Raw genomic sequence first — 21,680 nt, forward strand, 5'->3', positions numbered from 1 at the left:
GCTGAACGGCGCCATGCCCAGCAAGCCAGCTAAAGTAATCTAGGAAGTCCTGCAGATAGGTATTGCTCCCAGCTAACATTTTCCTGCCTCCATACTAATTTTCTTCAGCCTTACGTTATTTGACTAGCCTCACAGATGCTCTCAGCAGACCAAAAGGATTTCCAAAAATGTTAACAAGAGATCCAAAAGATGAATACATTGCAGGCACAAAACTTACAACATCCAAGAAAGAGAGAGAGAGAGCTGCATTAGTTCACTGAACAGGCATTTTCTTCATGGACATTCGAGGAAGCTGAACATAGTGATAGATGAGCACTTCCTACTTACTTTGTTTAAACCGTATAAACTTAGCCACCGTAATGCTATCTTTCATGATCACAAAGACATCGAAGTACATGGGCTTCGCACTGCAAGACATTCTGGGCCCCAAACCACCATTTTTACTCACAGTCATTGCCTCATCACTGTCATCTGCTCGTCACCACCACTACTGCCACCACCACCACCAATATAACCTTCATTGCTACCATCATCACCATCACCACAGCCACCAGAGCTACCATCACCACCGTTACCATCACCATCATCCTCATTTTCTCTGCCTTGTTATCCTCCTCCTCCCCACAGGTGCTGTGTGCCAGGCACCGCAACCCTACCTGGTCGATATTGCTACTTGGTGATACAGGAACTGAACTTCAGTGAAGTAAAATAATGTACTAAACTTACATTGATCTCACCACAGATTCTTTGCTTTGTACCACCTGTATTTAAAGAGAAAGACAAATAAACAAAAAGCGTCCCGAAGAGGGGAGCTCAGTGGTGAAGAGCTTGTCTAGCCTCTCATGCACAAGGCCCTGGGCTTGATCCCAGCAATCAACAGCAGAAGTCATCCCAAGTGAAAGTAGGGGCCCAAGAGTTGGCAGAGCATTTGGATCAGTGGGCACCTCAGAGACGGCTCAGTTCTGCTGGGATAGGTGTCCCTGGTCTGAAACCCATTCCTCCTAAAGGTGTCCAGAGGCCAGAACATGAAAGGGAGGAAAGCCTCAAAGACTGGTCTTAGGAGCTGCTTTCACTGTGCAAGCAGCTCCAGGCCTCATTTCCTCCTCACAAACAGGACCCTTCTGCCACAGGTGCTGATCTGCCCTGGAGCTGGAGCCGACAGCAGTGAGAGAAAGCCTGCAGGGAGGGCAGTCTAGAACATTAAGGTCCCCAAGACTCAGAAGGAACCAGGATGGGACTTCCTCCCCCACACACTCACCGGGTGACTGAGGGCTGGAAACACAAGTAAGAAGCTGGCTTTTGGGCTTGGGGTGTGGCTTGCTTGGTAGAGCACCTGCCTAGCAAGTTGACCCTCAGTTAAACCCCCAGTATCTCCAAAAAAAAATGAGAAAATAAGGAAAGAAGAAAAGAAGGGAGAGAGGGAAGGAGGGAAGGAAGGAAGGAGGGAAGGAAGGAAGGAGGGAAGAAGGGAGGGAGGGAGGAAGGAAGGAAGGAAGGAAGGAGAGAAGGAAAGAAGGAAGGAAGGAAGGAAGGAAGGAAGGGAGAGTCAGGTGCCAGTGGCTCATGCCTATAATCCTAGCTACTTAGGAGGCAGAGATAAAGATTGCCGTTTGAAGCCAGCCTGGGCAAATAGTTCGTGAGACCCTATCTTGAAAAAACCCACCACAAAAAAGGGCTGGTGGAGTGGCTCAAGGTGTAGACCCTGAGTCAAAGCCCCAGTAACCCCCCCCAAAAAAAAAGAAAAGAAAAGAAGGAAGTGGGGAGGGAGGGAAGAAGTAAAAAGAGAGAGAGAGAGAGAGGAAGGAAGGAAGGAAGGAAGGAAGGAAGGAGCGAGGGAGGGAGGGAGGGGAGGGAGAGAGGAGGGAGGGGAGGAGAGGGAGAGAGGAAGTAGGAAGGAGGGGGCGAAGGAGGGAGAAAGGAGGGAAGGAAGGAGGGAGGGAAGGAAGGAAGGAAGGAGGGAGGGAAGGAGGGAAGGAAGAAAAGAAGGAAGGAAGGAGGGAGGAAGGGAGGGAGGGAGGAGGGAGGGGAGGAGAGGGAGAGAGGAAGTAGGAAGGAGGGGGTGAAGGAGGGAGGGATGGAGAAAGGAGGGAAGGAAGGAGGGAGGGAGGGAAGGAAGGAAGGAAGGAAGGAGGGAGGGAGGGAGGAAGGAAGAAAGGAAGGAGGGAGGGAGGGAAGTAAGGAAGGAAGGAGGGAAGGAAGGAGGGAGGGAGGGAGCGAGGGAGGGAGGGAGGGGAGGGAGAGAGGAGGGAGGGGAGGAGGGGGCAAAGGAGGGAGGGAGGGAGGAAGGAGGGAGGGAAGGAAGGAAGGAAGGAAGGAAGGAGGGAGGGAAGGAGGGAGGAAGGAAGGAGGGAGGAAGGGAGGAAGGGAGGAAGGAAGGAAGGAAGGAAGGAGGGAGGGAAGGAAGGAAGGAAGGAGGGAGGGAGGGAGGGAAGGAAGGAAGGAAAGGAGGGAAGGGAGGGAAGGAGGGAGGAAGGAAGGAGGGAGGGAGGGAAGGAAGGAAGGAAGGAAGGAGGGAGGGAAGGAAGGAAGGAAGGAAGGAGGGAGGGAAGGAAGGAAGGAAGGAAGGAGGGAAGGAGGGAGGGAAGGAGGGAAGGAAGGAGGGAGGGAGGGAAGGAGGGAGGGAGGGAGCGAGGGAGGGAGGGGAGGGAGAGAGGAGGGAGGGGAGGAGGGGGCAAAGGAGGGAGGGAGGGAGGAAGGAGGGAGGGAAGGAAGGAAGGAAGGAGGGAGGGAAGGAGGGAGGAAGGAAGGAGGGAGGGAAGGAGGGAGGAAGGAAGGAGGGAGGGAAGGAAGGAAGGAAGGAAGGAAGGAGGGAGGGAAGGAAGGAAGGAAGGAAGGAAGGAGGGAGGGAGGGAAGGAAGGAAGGAGGGAGGGAGGGAAGGAAGGAAGGAAGGAAGGAGGGAAGGAAGGGAGGAGGGAAGGAAGGAAGGAAGGAAGGAGGGAGGGAGGGAGAGAGCAAGGGAGGGAGGGAGGGAAGGAAGGAAGGAAGGAAGGAGGGAAGGAAGGGAGGAGGGAAGGAAGGAAGGAAGGAGGGAGGGAGGGAAGGAAGGAAGGAAGGAAGGAGGGAGGGAGGGAAGGAAGGAAGGAAGGAAGGAAGGAAGGAAGGAGGGAGGGAAGGAAGGAAGGAAGGAGGGAGGAAGGGAGGAAGGAAGGAAGGAAGGAAGGAGGGAGGGAAGGAAGGAAGGAAGGAAGGAAGGAAGGAAGGAAGGAGGGAGGAAGGGAGGAAGGAAGGAAGGAAGGAAGGAAGGAGGGAGGGAAGGAGGGAGGAAGGGAGGAAGGACGAGCTGGCTCTCATCTGCTGTCTGGAGAGGGGCCAGTTTTTCCCCAGTGCCCTCCTACCTTCTTCTTTGCAATGGAGCCTCATTTTCTGACTCAGTTTTCCAACTTGACAAGTAGGTATGGCTGCATTTTCCATAGAGCCCTGTGCAGGCAGTGTTAAACTTAGAATAAAGGCTGTCAGCAATGAGCCTTGATAAATTTTATTTATTTGTTTGTTTGTTTGTTCATTTATTTATTTATTTATGTGGTTTGAACTCAGGTCCTTATGTTTGCTAGGCAGGCACCTACCACTTGAGCACTCCGCCAGCCCTAGGCTGCATCTTAAAGGGAGCTGACTAACCCAGATGTTCCTGGTTTTGCCCCTTACTCCATCTTCCTACTTGCTAAGTAGGTGTGATGGCTTGTCCTCCAGCAGCCAGCTTGTATTATGAAGCATAATAAGGTCATGGAAACTCTTGCCAAGGATGATGGAGCAGAATGATAAGAGGAGCCAAGGGCCTTGATGACAGTGGCACTGCCATGACAGTCCCAGTCTGCCTTCTGGACTTTGTTTAGAGAAACACAAACTCTTAACATTGAAGCCACAATTTTCTTGATCACATAGAAAAGTTCAGAGCATAGACTCTGAGATTGGACGCTGTGGGCCACATTTATCACCTCCACTCACTAGCCCCGAGACCTCTGTGCCTCCGTTTCCCCATCTGTAGAATGAGAACAATGTCAGTCACTATGTCACAGTGTTGTGACATGCCTGGCCCTCAGTATGCACACACTGACGTTACACTTGTCAGCTGCAATGCTCATGAGGTTTTCTGTTAGAAGCAGCAGACCCTAACCCCACTGATGCCTCAGCTCACACCGGCCTAGAGGGCTGGCAGAGTGGCTTAAGCGGTAGACCGCCTGCCTAGCGAGCATGAGACCCTGAGTTCAAACCCCAGTACTGAAAAAAAGGAAAGAGGGAGCAGGTTTCCTCTTGAATGAAGGAGGAGACATGGCTCACTCCCGACCTCTGTGGAACCGTAAGATCACACGTCAAAGGCCACTTGCAAGAAGGAGCATGCTGGAGTATGTCACCTGCTCAGCCTGCCAAGGGTTTAGTTTTGCAAAGGGTTTAGGCTTGCAAGGTTGTGTGAGATAAAGGAGGAGGAGGGAGCACAGAGGCCCACACAGAGATCTGGTGATGCCACCCCCTTTCCACAAACCCGTGCTAAGATTCGCGTGGCTGGCTGTGAGAGCAGGCGGTCCCTGAGGCTCCGTCTAGCCCTGCTGCTTTCTCTAAATGTCTTCTCAGACCTTGGGATGATCTCAGGCCCAGTGCCCAGGACTCCTCAGCAGACATTAGAGCCTCCTGGGATTTCTTACTTCTTCATCCCTGAGCCAAGGGTATCGGAAAGAGTTTGTCCAGACCAAAGTGAGGCCTAGCCAATTCCTTTGGCGGTAGTTGATGTATGCCACACCAGGTAGGAATGACTTTGTGGAAGGCAAGGGCTGGCATAGTCTTGGAGTGGGAGTGGCCATGCCAGAAAGACCAACCATGGGCTTTGGACTCGATGACATCGGTTGCCTTGGTTGCCGAATTCCATCACGTGCGCAACCAGTCAGTCCTCCGTGATGAAGTTGTCACAATGCTGTACCGGACCGCTGGTGGGTTCTCTGGCTGGTCACCCTCTGTGCATATTGTCACACATGATATCGAGGGGGTCATGTCCATGGGACACTGGAGGTTTCGCGTTTGGGTCCTCCTGGACTCTGCTCCCTGCACCTCCTTGGGTGATGTGTCCCTGAGCCTTTCCTTGTGTTCAGCGAGAATGTGGCTGTCCCCGAGTTGTCTGAGTCCTCCTAGAGAATGACTGAATCTGAGGGTAGTTTTGGGAGCCACCTCCATGCTTGCAGTCACAGTCAGAAATAAGACCAATCTTGGGAATTCGGTCCGCATGCCTGGCAGCTTGGCGACTCTGGACACAGTTGCACTCATAATTCTTGTGGGAAAGGACCCAGGTGTCAGATGGCCACAAAGGGCCACCTCAGTCCCCCAAGGGTCAGTAGGACATCACTCTGTGTGTACTCCATCTAGGCAGGTGGTCCACTCTTTAGATGGGCAATCAAGAGGACCGGGGCAGTGGCGGTGCCCTAGTGGACAGAGCGTGAATTCTTCAGCTCGGGTTCCTCGGCATCCCAGGCGTCCACAGCTTCTTTAAGAAACCAGCATAAGTCTTCCTTGCCTGTAGACAAGAGAAAAGAGAAAAAATAATTAAACACTTGGTCTGCTGGCTTCAGTTCCCAATTCCTAGAAGTGATGCTTGGCTCCGTTTTCCGGTCCTGGGCATCTGGAGGGGCCCCAGGTCAAGACAAGAGGGTTACCGCGCTGCGCTGAGACTTGCAGTGTGACAGGCGGGAATAAAGGCTCTGCTGTGTCACGGAAGGCCGGCTTTGCCTCCCTGACTCGCTTCACTCCCAGTTCTAAGGGGCTGGATTTCAGGACGGCAGGTGGGAAACATCGCCTCCTCTCAGATGGCTGAGGACCGTTCTTAACCACGCTCCAGATGTGGACAGATGACAGACTGCTCCTGCAGCCACCTTTCCCTCCTCTCTGTAGGACTGGGAAGATGTTGGTCCAGAGGGCGAGGGCCCTGACCCTGTCTGCCTCCAAGACTTTCCCCACACAGCTTAGAACATGCACATTGTCATCTGGTTTAATTAAGCAAGCCAAGCATCTTCTTCCCTGCATGCTTTTCTGGGAGAAGAGCCAGGCGGGGTCTGTGAGAGCAGGCTTTTCCACATCGCTGTCCATGACTGAGCTGATTCTGCGAGTTTCTGTCATCATTTAACATCCTCCTAGTCAAACACCAATGCCCTCATCAACAAGGCCCAATCTGCAGTCCAGAGAGGCTTTGGTAGGACAGTCACCGCACCACGCCAATGATGACAGGCCATTTTTCTGACCCCCCCAGGTAGAGGAGGTGGGGAGGCCGGCAGTTGTCCTTCAAGGTTTGCTCCCCGCTTCCTCCAGCTTGAATCTCCCAGGAAGGGAGGTCGCAGCCAAGAATGATGCACACCAGTGAGAACAGCTGGGTGGCCCACACCAGGAGCAGGGCAGAGGGTCACAAGCCTCGCCTGTCTCTCTGTGAGCTGCAGGGCTTTGGCCTGGGAGGCACTGAGCACCTTTGAGGAGATGCAGCTGGGCTCCCTCCTTCTTTTATTGTTGGGATGAAAAAGGCCCAGGAGACCATGGATGTGAATTGTGTGCAATCTAGGAGTCCTGGGAGCTGGGGGCAAATGAGTGGGTGGGTGGGGAGTCATTATAGCTTTACCCACTCACCTGCTGACCTGACTACAGATGTCCTGTGGTCCCTGGGTTTTATGGAGGTCCATTATTTGGAGTGGAGAAGAAAAAAACAACTTTACAAGTGGCTACCAACTCCGTCACCTCATCAAAGATTTTAGTACAGCTGAGCATCAGTGGCTCTCGCCTATAATCCTAGCTACTTAGGAGGCTGAGATCAGGAGGATCATGGTTGGAGGCCAGTCCGGTAAATGGTCCTCAAGAGCCCATCTCCAAAATAAACCCAGCAAAAAATGGACTGAAGGTGTGACTTCAGCAGTAGAGTGCCTGCTTTGCAACCACAAAGTCCTGAACTCAGACCCCAGCCCCACCAAAAAAAGAAAAAAAAAAAAGATCTTAGTACAATCTCTACATCATTAGTACAATCTCTACCGTGATCCAGTGCTGCCCTCTAAGGGATGAGAACTGGACTTGGCTCATGGCCCCAGCTCAGCTAGAAAGCCTGGCCCTATATCAGAGAATCATCACACAGCTGCCTCTCCTCCAGGCCACAGACACCATGGAGCAACTGCAGTGGGCCAAGCCCAAAGCTGGGAAGGACAAAGACATGGCCCCAATGCCGGAGGAGTTTATGCTCAGTGAGGGTGGATGCCAGGCTGGACAACACCGAAATCGCCACCAAGGGAATAAGAAAATGAGAGGTGGTGGAAAGACTGAGTGGAATTTAGCTGGGTGGCCAGGAGAGGACCCATCAAAGGACACTGGACTGAGCCTGAAAACGACCTGGGGAGGCCTGAGTGTTGGGGGCTGGGGAGCACACATCCATGTCTCTGAGGGAGGGCCCATCCTCAGGACATCATGAAGACAGGGAGACCAGGCAGGGCTGGACCACATGTCCTTGAGGCCAGGAGAAGGAGGTCAGATTTTTTCTAGGTGCAGCAGAAAACTAGCGGCAGGTTTTGACTCACACTTTGCTGCCCACTGGGGGAGAAAATAAACCATACAGGAATCAGGTGGACGGATGGGCCACGGCCACTGTCAGGTGCAGGGAGATGGTAGCTCCGACTGGGCTGGTAGCAGAGAACAGGCGAAGGATCTGAGGCGCATTGTGCAAACACAGAGTATAAGGCCTGATTTGGTTGGATGTGAAAATGTCCCCGAAAGCCATGTGCTAAAGGCATGTGGCACTTTTGCGAGGTGGTGGAACCTTTAGGAGGTGGGGCCTCAGTGGAAGAAGGAGGTGGCCGGGGGCTGCCCTTGTCTTGTCCCTGGTCCCCTTCCTTTCTCTGTCTCTGTCTCCCTCTGCTTTGCTCCACCACACATTCCTGGCCACCATGTTCTGCATCCCTATGGTCCAGAAATGATGGAGCCAAGTGAACACAGACTGAAACTGTGAACCAGTTTCAGAAACCTTTGCTCCTTGAAGTAGGTTTTCTCAGGTATTTTGTCACAATGATGAAAAACTGACTAATATAAGGCCTGAAATGAAAATCCAGTATTATATACCACCTCAACAATCGTAAAACCAGAATAGACATTTATGGTCTAAGTTTTGCTCCTCCCTTGGCTCTGAGGACAAGGTCCCTGGCCAGCACCCTCTGTATCACACAGCCAGCCCCGGGGTCTGCTTGTCCCTGAGAATATAGCTTCAGTTTCCAAACCAACCAGGCACATCCTCTTGTGGAAGGTTCACCTTCTTGATATGAACAACACCCCCCACCTGGTGCTGGTTCACCTGTCCCCATGTGGCCCAGTGTGGCCTGCAGAGTCCTCCTCCGCCAGACCACGAACATGCGTGGTTCACAATCTGCTAAAACTCTCGTCTGCCCGGTGTCTGGTGTTGGGTCATCCCCAGAACCCAGGGTGAGAATCCCTCACTCACCAACAAGGTAGGCAAGAGGTGGTCACAGTACTAAAGATTTGCAGCAAGCAGGCAGCATGGGAAAGAGCCCGCCCAAGATCTCGGGCAGTATTCTGGAGCAAGTGGTACGTGTGTTGAACTGCGCACCCCAAAAATATGATCAAGTCCTAATACCTGGCACCTGTGAATGCCATCTTATTTGGACACAGGATCTCTGCACATGTTCAGGTTAAAATGAGGTCATACTGGAGTAGGGTGGCACTAATCAAAACTGGTAGCCTTATATAAAGAGCAAGATTTGGACACCGATATATAGAGGAAGTGGCCATGTGACAAACACGGACTGGAGTGCTACTGCCACAAAGCAAGGAGCACAAAAGGTTGCAGGCCCCCACCAGCAGCTGGCAGCGGCATGGAAGGACCCTTTCCTCTAGGCTGACCATGTGATCTTGACTGTGGCCTCCAGTACTGTGAGAGAATACAGTAATGTTGTAAGCCGTTCAACTGTGGGCAATTCCTACAGCAGCCCAAGAGCTCTGAGGCAGCTGACAGTTACCCAGTGGGGCTGATGTTCTGGGGACGGTCCTATGGGAGCCACTGGCTTAAGTAACTGTCGTGGGGGGCAGGGGTGAAAGATCCCAAAGGCCCTGAGTCTGGGACTAGGACAGAGGAGTAAGCAGCCTGCACTAGGGACAGGGATGGGGACACACAGGCCCTAAAATCATAGGAGGAAGGGAAGGGCATGGCTTTCACCACCCCGATGTATTACCTACCATCCCACAGAGGACCTGTGCCTAAATTAAGGGAGTAGAACACAGTGCCTTGGAAGCCCAGCAGATGGGATTTGGTCAGGACAGGCCTCCTGGGGGCTCCTCGGATGACCACTCAGGACAGTGGGAGTGATGCCACCCCAAAGGTTGGAACCACGCGGGTTGGAGCAGGTCAGGCATCCCTTTGCGGTTCACAGACTGCCCACACTGAGCCCAGGTTGTAGGGAACTTCCTTAGGGGGAGGCCTTTGCCTAAGGAGGACACCTGGAAACCCTTTTCACTACAAAACAAGGACTTCCTCGCCTGGCCCATGTCCCTGGCACCCTGGTTCAGCCTCTCCCCACCAGCTGTGAGCACTGATAAGGTTTCTGACTTAATTAGAGCTGAGGAAAAGGTGAAGTCACCAACTTGATGCTGGTTTCTTGATTTTCTTGTTTTTAAAAGAACACTTTCGACATATCAAGGATCGTTTGAGTTGGATTGGTATGTTTTAATTTTTTAGCCAGGAGAATGTGATAAATTTTGCCAGGCTTTTATTGACAATTTATTCTTTATTTATGTATGCTGGAGTTTGAGCACTTGCTAGGCAAGTGCTCCACCACTAGAGCCCCGCCCCGTCCTTCGTTGGGTTTTTCAGGAGTGTGGGTGCCATAAGACAACAAATGCAGGTGATGGGTGGGTGGGCAGCAGTGGTCAGCCCTGCCTGGGCTCCTGCCCCTCTTCCATGCTTGCCCACAGACTGACCCTCAGCCCTGTGACAAGGGCAGTGACCCCTTCCTGACCCTTGGCCAGCTGACAGGAGCAATTTGCATATGAAAGTTGTCAGAGGACTGGATGCTTCTGGGCCACCTTTCAGTGTCCCTGGCCGGAAACCAGGAAGACAGCAGGTGTGACCTGCTAGGAGCCACTGACCACAGGAACAGCCTTGGACAAGGGCAATGGAGCCTGCCTGCAAAACCCTGGGCAGACATTCCTGGCCACACTCCTGCCAGTGTAGACACGAGCTGCCCCAGGCTCAGCCCTGCCCACCCCTCCTGGCTTCCGGGGCAGGGAACTCACAGGCTCATGGCGTCTACGAACTTCCCACCTTTGTCTGCCTGGCCACCCAGCCTCATTTTCATGTCCCAGTTCCCAGACTTGTTTTTTATGGGGACATTCTTTGCCTGTTAATTTCCTATGCAATATTTCATCCCAACTCATACGAACATCATTTGCGCTTTCACAAGCAAAAGTACAAATGGCCTCCAATAACTCGTTCTACCTATTTAAGTGCCTCCTACTAATAAATCATGTAGAATTATGGTGGGGGTTTTTTGCAGTTCTGGGTTTGAACTCAGGGCCTACACCTTGAACCACTCCACCAGTCCTTTTTGTTTTGTGATGGGATTTTTCGAGATAGGGTCTCACAAACTATTTGCCCTGGCTAGCTTCGAACCACGATCCTCCTGATCTCTGCCTCCTGAATAGCTGAGATTACAGGCAGGAGCCATGGGTGCCGGCTAGAATTATGACTTTAGATGAGTTGGATCTCATTTCCTTAGTTCAGAGTAGAACTTCCTAAATACATAGGAACTGGTTATTTTCCATCCCATCAAAAATAACCTACATGAATTGTGTTGGAGTAAATTTTTCAAGCTAAAAAGAAAAAAAATGCCTATAAATCATTAGAAGAAAATAGAAGAGGACAGTCACTGACTTGGGGTAGAAAAGGCCTTCCTTGTTAAAGAAACATAAAATGCAAAACATGAAAAACTTTGACAAATTTGATTAAATCATAACTTAAAAACTGTTATGTATCAAAAGGATGTGATAAAATAAGAAAAAAACACTTAACAGTTGTGAAAGAACTGTGATCCAAAGTCCAGAGAAAATCCTTACAAGACAGCAAAAGTGACAATAAAAAGCAAAATCTAGAACTAAAGCACAAATATGAGTTAAGAGATTTACTCAACCAAAGGTAAGATGGTTGGAACACAGGCAAAGATGCCTACCCTCACCAAAAATGAAATGAAATGAGAACTAAGGCCAGGCGACACCGTGTCTTAACCATTAGATCTGCAAACCGTGTAAATCTGGTTAAATTGAGGCCAGCCACAGGGATGACCTCTCTCGCCTCTGTTGGTGGCTGAGTGGCAGGCAGAGCCCTCAAAAAGAAAACATGGCGGTGACCATTGAAAACAAAATGGGTATTGCCTTAAACTTGTTTCTACACTCATGTTTTAAAAACACTCACTTGTGTATACAAATAGGTAGGCCCAAGGATGCACCTTTCTTATAAACGACAAAAACTGACATTTTAATAGTCCATCAATGAGGAAGCGGCTGGATGAAACATGGTTGCACTCTGGTTTGAATACTCTGTAGCACAGGAAATGAAGGGACTCTAAAATGTTCCCCTCAAAAACACAGTGAGTGGGGCTGGCAGAGTGGCTCAAATGGTAGAGCGCCTGCCTGGCATGTGTGAAGCCCTGAGTTCAAATGCCAGAACCGCCAAAAAAAAAAAATCGCAGTGAATGAACAAAACTGCCTGTCTAGAGGGATCCTGTTTGTACACCAATAAAGGGAAGACCACACGAACACCACAGCTCCAGAAGGATGCATAAGCAGGATCTGAAGGGTGGCCTGGGGAAGGAAAGTCAGAGAGTCACTTTACATCTGAGACACTCTCACAGGGTTCGGTTTGCTCCTCCCAGGCTGTGTATTATGTTTTTAGTTGTTAAGAGAAAACTAATTTCTAAATTATTTTAAAAGCTCCCCAAGGACATATTTTAGTAAGTAAAGGAAAGTGAAGGACAATGCAGAGAGTGCCGTTTAGGTAAGAGGACATGCACGAAAACAAAAGCATATTCTGTGTCTGTGTTCACACAAATCCACAGCAAGAGCCTGAGGACGCTCCCTGCGGGAGGTGAGCGGGGAGCAGCACGAGAGACAGCTCACTGTGCAAAGGCCTCACTGTGAAAGGCTGCGTGAACTGCGTGGAAACAAAGAAAGTGCACATCCACCTCAGCTTTGTTAAGGTAAGGACACTGGGACGTTTCACTGTGGCTTTCTGACTTACACACACTGAAGTTTATCAACATCACACTTTGTGACAGAAGGATGTTTATTCTGCATGTGATTTTGAACTTGTTTGCATCAGTTTCCCCGTGTTTCATACCATTTTTTTTTCACAGCCTTTTTGAACATTAGACAGAATTTGCCAGAAGTTAAAAGGGAAGGAACATTCTTTCTGCTGAAAAAAATCACATTTAAGTTAAACATTAGGAATCCTTTGAATATTAAGAACTGAAGCTGCGGGAGTCACATTTATTTGTAGGTCCCAAGATAGCCCTGAGGTCTAAATAGGAAAATATCTTTTATAAACTGTAACAAAACACTCACCTGAAAAATAAAACACTCTGAAATTAATACAACTTAATCCATATTCAACAGCTTCCCAACATCCAGACACCTACCGGATCTTTCAAAATGACAAAGGAAAGAGCTTTACATTCAGAAAACAGAGCTTATACCACAGTGACAAAACTTGAAACCACCCCTGTGCAGAAGTCTATTTCACAGTGCACGCAGCATGACATCACCACGTCACCACAGGGATCCTTGGTTGTCCCATAAACGCCAGGCAGCACTACCACGTGAACAAAGAAAGTTCCAGTAAGATTAGTTCTGTTCATTTGAACGAGACATAGGGTTCTAATTCCTTAGGCTCCCCGAAGGTCCCCAGGGTTGCCAGTACCATTTCTGGGTATACAGTGTCCTCACCATGCACCTGTTGTGCAATTCTAAATCAGCTTCTAGAACTTCTAATTGGTGCTAAGGTGCCTCGGATACTACCTTCCAAAATGCCCCAAAATGCCAGGTCAACACAGCCCACTGCTCTGTGGAGGATGGCCAGCTTCCTGCCCCATCCCTTCTACGCTTTCCTTGAAAACAGCAGCAGGATGTCACACTGTGACCAATAGCCCACCTGGTGCAAGCTTTGATCAATGTACCTAATACACAGGCAGATGGGGCAATCCCAAAGCTTCCTCAGAGTAAGATGTTGTTCCTACACTAGGAATGTCAAGGACTCCAGTCCCCACTCCAGGCCGGGCTGTGTGCTGGGTGCCTGCTTAGAGCTGGGGTTGTCGTCCTTGGTTCAGGGCCCCTCTAGCAGCTGATGCTCATTGAGGGCAGAGATGACCCACACTCAGTCAGAGGCTCTTCCTGAGCTGCCTTGGCTCAGCACCACCTTCCAGGTAAAAAGACCTGGGCTGTGACAACTCAGTTGTTCAGTGTCTTCATGTCAGTTGTCACATTGGATGGGCACTCCCATTGGGTCTTCAGGCTGTGCAATCCTTCTGAGACACACTATCAAAGCAGGTCACATTGACATTCCTGGGGACACAGCGAGCCATGGTAGCAGTCACCTTTGGAGCACAGAATCTCATCTTCTTTCAGTTAGTGTTCGTGCAGATGGTGTGCACTGTGTGTTCACACACATACGCTTGCATCTGCAATCACAGCTGTCACACACTGTCCACGTAGGAACTGCCTACTGCAGAGGACTATCGGAGTACAACAGGGGCTGCGCCTTTCATAAAAGTCTTGTTTCAGGCTGGATCACAGTAAGAAAATTGTGTACACAGTACCAGCAATCAACTGAGTCACTTGAGAATCGTTCAAACATCCAGGTAGTATTTTTTTTTTTACCCATTTCTTTAAAAAACCAAAAAACCTTCAGTGGAATTTTTTAGTGGCTTATTTAAAATGTTAATAAAGAAACGTGTGAATTCAAGGGCACAGAAATGAGTAGCTGACTCAAGAGTTATATTGGTGCATGAAATCAATGCCAAGTGTGCACCTTGTGTGGGAATTTGAGAAGTCAGCGACCAGCGTTTCAGGTCTTAGTTCTTTGTGGCTAACAACACCCCACTGAAATGGTTCAAGTCGTCTTGGGTTATACCTGTGGCTTTGTTGTTTTACAAGGATCCATCACGATCAGTGGTGACCAGCACAGGGAATATCCACAGTGTTATGATAAAGATGGGCAAGCTGGAGCCTCCAGGTGCACATGGAACAGGGCAACAGGGAGATGCATGTCAGGGTGTAAGTCACCTCACTTAGGTCAGGGCAAATTAGGAAAACAGGGCCTTCTCATTTTAAGTCGTGTGGAGGAGAGAGGAAACAGTGCCCTTGCCTGAGGGTGCACAGCAGTTCTTAACCTCACCTTGCTCGGGTGGAGTTCATTCATTCACTCTGAGCCATCCTTCCTGACCATCTGGGGACAGCAGGCTTAGCATTTTAGGCTTGGGGTCCTGCCGCCCTTATAGGCCTCCATCTCCCCCACAACAGCCTCAAATCTTCTCCAGACACCTGGTCCCCACTGCCAGCTGGGAAGGAATGGGTGGAGGCCTCTGGCACGGCCCTTCTGCAGCACCTGCTGACATGCTGAGCTCGCTCTTCCATGATGCACAGAACGAGCCTTGGGAGCGCCAAAGCTGAGACGGAGAAGGCTTTACCTTCTGACATTCACACTGTGAGGTATGTAGTGTCGCCAGCGGCCAGTGGGGCAGGTTGAGAAGTAGAAAGGTCTCGCGTGTCACATGCTGCCTTCCCCAAAGTGGAGAGGTGCATGGCCTCTGCACACCGAGGTCACTGTGGATGAATGGCTCAGTTCCCGTGCTCCTTCCTGGTGGGTTTGGTGCTCGGCTGACTGTGACCACTTTATTCGCACAAGGGAGGAGACCATGTCGTTCTCATGCTGCATTCCCCCCAAAGCAACGAACCAATGGTCCAGCTGTGTATCAAACAGCCACCTCTGGCCACAGACAGGCGGATTCCTGTTGCTCAGGGGGTCACATCCACAAGAGAGGCAACTGAGAGGCAGTGAAGGGACTTCACACGGTCATTTCCACTGCTAGAGTCCCCGATCCCCGACAATCAAGGAAATCTCCAGTCAGGGGTGGGGCCCAGAAATCTCCCTCGTAATCAGCAGCGTCAACATTGTCTTAGAAATAGTTCTTCTGTCCAGTTAAATCATAACTTACTCAAACACTAAAAAGTATTAAAATAGACCTCAACTTTCCCGCTAACTACATTTATATATAATTCCCTGAGAAGGTACCTGTCAACTTAAACTTCACTATTTACAGTTAATACACACCACGTGTGCAAGAAGAGTCCTGAGCTGGCTCCTCTGGGCTGTCAGCAAACTAGGTCTCCTTCCTAAATCGGGGTGGGGACTGGGGCTGTGCTGACACACTGAGCCCCCAGCAGAGGGGCTGGTGAGTCCCGCCATTCAGTCATTCCTGGGGATTTGGAGGTCCTAACCTGACAACGCAGCAGGGCCACCATACTGCCTCTCAAGTGCCCCTTGTTTATATCTAATTTGTTTTTTTAACCTCAGGGCAGCTGGTGCCAGGGCTGAGCAAGCAAACTGAGAGAAGAAAACAAGCAAAGGAAGAAAAGGGAAAAGGAAAAAAGAGGGGTGAAGAGGATGGCATGAAACAAATGTGGTAACAGAGTCAGAGGGGACACTGGTGGCTGTCCACATGAGAAGGGGGGTCACTGCCCATCACCTTCCTCCCACCAAAAGCTGTTCACCAAAATAAAACCTCACAAATGAAAAACATTCCCAAAGGACACCAGCTGGATTGTCAGGGAGGGTGTCTCTCTCCACCTCGGGGACCAGGTAGCTGGCCACATCTCGGGTGAGTCCCTTTTCCAAAGAGGCAAGCCTAAGAATGGCCAGCACATCAGGTCCACCGACACGAGCCTCCTGGAGGTGGGCTGGCTCATTCACCTTCAGTGAAGGACAAGCAGACAAGCCCACCCACCGGTCCCTTCCCCACTCCACTCCCAGGTGACCCTCTCCATCCAGACAAGCAGTAGCTGTCCTCTGCTCCTGCAGAGCACCACCTCGAGGAGGAGGAGGGACTGAGAGGCTGCTGCTGTCCCTGACACCCGCACTACAATGCACTGTGCCCACCCCTGCCAGGGTCCTGCTTATCTTCCTGCAGCCCACTCCAACAAGACAGAGAAAACAAGAGCCAAAGAGAACAAGGAAAACTAGAGCAAGGGCCTCCCTGCAGTGGAAAAGAGGCTTGGCCACATTTTCCTTGGCTAGCAGATCCGCTTCCACATGGGAAAGTGGGAAGCACTGGGTGTGGCGGTGACAGAGAGGCAGAAGCCACCTGGACCCCACTTGTGGACACTGAAGAAAAAGGCCTCCCCAGGTGGGCCTGTGTGACTGGCCCTTCCTTCACCTGTGTCTCTCAGGTTTCACCATGCAATTTCTTCTGCAGAGCTGTCAGAGCTGACCCAAATATCACCATTCTCCTTGCATAACAACACCCATCAGACAACACTGGGAATGTGGCGAGCCCACCTCCAGGTCTGTCAAAGAGAGCTGTGGACTACCTACGCCTGCAGAATTGGAATCGTTTTTTGCAAAATGCATGATATCTGCAGTTATTATGTGGGCATCACAAGCAACAGTGGACAAGCCCCATGGTGGCCCCGGTGTGTCCTGTGTACCTGGGCGAGGCTGGAACACACAGGACGAGAAACCCCAACTTGCCCCCTTGAGAACAGCCTGGGACCTGGAGATCCACCAGAATCTTTGCTATCACACTGCTGACATCCAAGTGGGTTGTGGTGAGGTAGAGGACTGGGTGCTTTTCTGCAAGGACCTGAGGCTTGACAGGGGTTGGAGCTCCACCATTCCCAAAGAGGACTTCCCACCATGGTAACAGGTGAGACTATTTTGCAATCCACAGAGAGCCAGACACCAAGTCAGCCTGGGCAGAAGCTGCCTAACACTGGCTGTTTCAATGACACACATTCTACACATTAGGCCTTTGTAGGCACTCAGGCTGGAGTCCAGAAGAAGAACTAAAAGTCAGCAGGACCTCTCCCATCCCCAGGGAGAAGCTACAGGCTACAGTGTGGTCACCTGGGAACTTTAGAACACTAGCCCTGAGAACCTACAGTAGGAGAAGGGGCTGGAAGCCTTTCCATGTTACCAGTTGGCTCTTGGGGGCAGCTGGCATTGAGAATCACGAATCAGAGGCTATTGGGCACTGCCTGGCTAGACCCTTGGCTGACAGAGATGAGGGTGGGACTCCTGGCAAGCTGAGTGATGCCACCATGAATTATAGACATGTGGAAGGAAATTCCACAAGGCCTGGGGACACAGGAAAGACAACTTTCAAAGATAACTGAGGTCAGTCACAGCTCTTGTCTCCTCCAGGAGGTGTAGCCAATCCCAACCCACAGCCAACATATCAGTCATTGTCAAGATGGACCCTGAGCTCTGGGCACTCACCTTGGTGCCTTGAGATTAGGGAGAAATTCCCTAAAATCTGATTTTAAACACCGTATTATCACCACTCCAGTCTCCTGGCAGCCTGAGAGCAACCCAATGTTCTGTTTAATGCAGCTTGGGAAAGGCCAGTGTGGAATCCCTGTCACCCAATGCCAGACAGTGCCAAGAGGGAAGGAATAAGGAGAAGTCGGTGCCACCCCGTCCCCATCTCATGATGGGGACAGAGACACTTCACAAAGTACCCAGGGCTGTGGTAAAGAGTTCTCAAGTCGGCCTATAATATTTAAGTCTACAGCTTCTGAGTATTAAGTTAAATAAATAAAGTGCATATGTGAGAGACACTCTAATTCTCAGGGCTTTGGAGATAAAAGTACAGTCAGTAAATGCCCACTGAGAGCGTGGCACCCAGGGCAAGCCACAGGTGTGTCCTGTCCAAGTTCCCACATCTTGGAAATTCTACACAGTTAACATGAGGATGAACTGAACTCCAGAGACGGTCATCAAAGGAAAAATAAAATCCATACCAGGGGACCTCTGGACGAGTCTGGAAGGGAGGCCCACCCTGGGAGGAACGGTCCACTCCAGGAGAACAGGTTTGCTTAATATTCCATGCTAATCACTTGTTTTTCTGAAACTCCCCTCCCCTCCCCTAAGCAATTTGCATCATTCTGCCTTTCTTGCCCTTTCTGCATCTTTTTTACATTTTAAGGATATCTGGATTTATCTAAGAGCACGTGACTTAATTTTGTATTTCTACTAATTAAATTTTCCCCATCTTATTTTTTTATATCAAGGTTTTAGTATTTTGAAGATTTGTCTAAAACCCCTTGCTTAAAACAGGCTTAGTTCTAGCAATAAATATTTATTCACGCACTGTTTCATAATAATTTGACAATGTTTTTCTTCATTATTACTGTCTAGGCAAGAGTGCTTTAAAAATAAGATACAGCCAGTTGTGGTGGCTCACAGCTGTAATCCCGGCTACTTGGGAGGGGGAGATCAGGAAGATCGCAGTTTAAGGCCAGTTCAGGCAAAAAGTTAGCAAGAACCCACCTCAACAAGGTAAGCCAGGCATGGTGGGTCGCTTCTGTAATCTCAGCTGCATGGGAGGCACAGGAGGGAGGATACCAACGCCAGCCCTGGAGACTCTATCTGAAAAAAATAACTAAAGCAAAAAAGGCTGGGGGCTTGGCTCAAGCGGTAGAGCACCTGCCTAGCAAGTGGGAAGCCTTGAGTTCAAACCCCAGTACTGCCCAAAAAAATTAAAATTAAATAAAAATAAGATACAATGAAATCTGATTCCTCTATCTCGCTGGATATTTTGCAACAAAGGCAATGCCCCAATCAAATGGAAACATCAAGTTAATATGAAAATCCAGTGCACAAGCTCAACCACAAACTGGAAAGGTTAAGGCCAAAGCCAAGGGCAAAAAGAATTGTGTGAATTCATACGGCCATGGCAAATACTTATTGCTAGAATCAGAATTTTAAACAACGGGTCTTCAAACGCACGGATTAAAGCTGCCTTACATACAAAGGGCCCCAGTGCTCGTAAAATGCTGAAACTTTAACAATGGTTAAAAATACAAAATTATCTAAAAAGTGCCCTTTGAGAACTTGGTTTTAAAACTGGGGTTCTTTAAAAAGGGGGACTTTTAGGTAAACTGCTCACTAGGTGGCCACTGTTAGGGGAAGTGGTGTTAGGCAAATCGGCTGGCGCTGCTCTCCATTCTCGCGGACGCTTCCAGCCGAACCAAGGCTGTGCGGTGCCCGTGGCGGCACGTGACCTTGACCTTGACCCTCCGGGCGGGGCTGTGTAGGTCGGGCGGCACGTGACCGTGACCCAGCGCAGGTGCATCGCGATGCCAGGCCTTCTCAGCGCGGCCTGCGCTCGCGCTCCGCCCCAACCTCTGCCCTTGACCCCTTCACGTCCTTTTCCTCCAGGGCGGCGCCCGCCGTCCCTTCTGCGCCTCCGCCAGGCGCTTCCGCTCCGCCTCCTCCGCCTTCCTCTTCTCCTCCTTGGCCTCCTTGTACCGCCACTTGGGGATCTGCAGGTGGCCGCTGTCCTTGGTGCTGCCCTTGGCGGCCGCGCGCTCGGGCTGGAAGGTGGGCGCGGGCGCCTTGCTGACGCGGACCCTGGGGACCACCACGCCGGGCCGCACGCTGCCCCTGCGCAGCAGCTGCAAGGGCAGGAGGCTGGCCTTCCGCGGGCCGGGGGCGGGGGTGGCGCGCTGGACCCCCGGCTGGTGGGACGAGGGGAGACCGGCTCTTCCTTCGGCCTCCTCCTCGGAGGTCGGAAATTGCAGCTCTGCGCCCTCGACCTTGCCCCTGTCCTGGGCATGGGCGCCGTGGCTGTCCCTAGCTGCCAGGATCTCCTGCACGGCCAGTCGCCTCTTCCCTACACAGGGGGCGTTCTCAGGACACACGGTCTGGCAGGCGATGGCCACCGCAGGGCTGTAGAGGCTGGTGGTCATCCTGACCATGTGGTCAAGCACTCCCCCGTCCTCCAGGCTGTGGCCCGAGCGGGAGGTCAGGGTGGCCCGCAGGAACTGGGCGAGCCTCTGTAGGCAGTTTTTGGAGCCCCCAGGCTTGAGGACAGCGTCGGGAGCCAGCGGCAGTTCCGGCTTGTACTTTTCCCCAAACTGCTCCGCGCATGGCCGCTCCAGCAGCCTCTGCATGACGCGCACGGCCTCCGCCCGGCCGGTGAACACGGCCCATTCCTGAGGCGACATCCCCCGGCGGGGGTCCCTCGCGTTGACATCTGCCCCTGAAAAACACAAAGCACAAAGAGCAGTGGGTGTCTACAGCGGGAACTTTTCTCTGTCACCGGCAAAGGATGGAGAAAATCAGAACTCCCTAAATCTAACAGCAGGCTCTGCCTCCATTCAAATCCGCCAGCTCCTGACACTCTGCTTTGAAATTTGCTAACGGTGGCTTATGTCTCCTAAATAAAAGCCTGTCTGACTTCAGCACCAAATCACAGCATTTGGTGGTGGGGGGGAGGCGACTGGTACTGGGTTTGAACTCAGGGCTTCACTTGCTGGCATGTAGTGTACCCCTGAGATAGCCCCCGGCCCTTTTAACTTTGGTTATTTTCGACGTAGGCCCTTGCCAGGGCCGGCATGGTTCGTGTTCCTCTTTGTGCTTCCCGAAATAGCTGGGATGACAGACTGCACACCACCATGCCCAGCCGCTGGTTGAGATGAGGTCTCCCCAAACTTTTCCCTGGACTGGCCTCCAAACGTGATCCTCCCAATCTCTGCCTCCTGAGTAGCTAGTATTACAGGTTTGAGCCCCAACACTTGCCTTTACTGGACAGCAAAGGTGACCTAGGCTCAACTGAATGATGCCACTAGAATTCTGAACATGGCAGCAGCCAGAGTCCCTTGCAAAGCCCCTCTCTCTGGCATCTTGCTGGAGGGCTGCTGTGGGTCCTGTTTTGTGGGAAGTGGTGGTCCTTCACTTCCCACACAGTGGACAGCTGTGGTGTGCACAGTGGACTACTGCAGGACACAGGACACATCTTACTTGTGTTTGTTTCCTCAACACATCTAACCCTGGTGAGCATGAAGCATGCATTAAATAAAGGTTCCTTACAACACAAAAGGTGGTCACAGTGGCTGAGGGATCTGCTGAGCTGCAAAGCCAGTAGTGGACAGCAGAGAGCAGGTCTCATGTGTGATGGCCCACATTCAGCTCAGTGGACCTCCCCTCCTGCAGGGCAGGTGCGATGAAGGGTTTTCTGCCAGGCTAGGGTACCCAGTAGTTTAAAGGAACACTAAGCTAGGTGCTGGCCTGAAGAGATTTGTTGTCAAAGAGGTAACATTCCAAAGTGGGCCTCATCCAATCAGTTGAAGGTCTTAAGAGCAAAGACTGAAGTTTCCTGGAGAAGAAAAAGTTCTGCCTCAAGTCTACAGCCTGTGGGTCCACCCTACAAATTCTAGACTTATCAACCCCCCCCACCCCCCGCTATTCCATGAGCCAATTCCTTCAAGTGCATCTCCTAATTACATCCTACCTGTTCTATTTCTCCAGACAACCTTTCCTGATGTGTCCTGTCTTCCTCATCCTAGTCACTTCCTGATCCAGTCCCCTGAAATCCCACAAAGTTCAACTTCCACTCAACTCGGTGAAACCTGCATAAACTTCAACTTATTTGTATAGAGCTGCTATTTGATTCAT

General features: G+C 51.0%; 1 protein-coding gene across 2 annotated transcripts in view; it reads right to left on the reverse strand.

Annotated features, from left to right (window-relative positions):
- Positions 1 to 12,275: 12,275 nt before the first annotated feature.
- The window catches only part of Ankrd33b (ankyrin repeat domain 33B), a 70,628-nt gene continuing 61,223 nt past the window's right edge, over positions 12,276 to 21,680 (reverse strand). For both annotated transcript variants that reach the window (XM_020176864.2, XM_074077734.1), the window contains exon 4: positions 12,276 to 20,265. In XM_020176864.2, the coding sequence (XP_020032453.2) occupies positions 19,424 to 20,265 (842 nt within the window). In that variant the 3' untranslated portion in view covers positions 12,276 to 19,423. The remainder of the gene's footprint in view (positions 20,266 to 21,680) is intronic.

The sequence above is a fragment of the Castor canadensis genome, chromosome 6 (assembly GCF_047511655.1).
Source record: "Castor canadensis chromosome 6, mCasCan1.hap1v2, whole genome shotgun sequence".
NCBI classification, from domain to species: domain Eukaryota; kingdom Metazoa; phylum Chordata; class Mammalia; order Rodentia; family Castoridae; genus Castor; species Castor canadensis.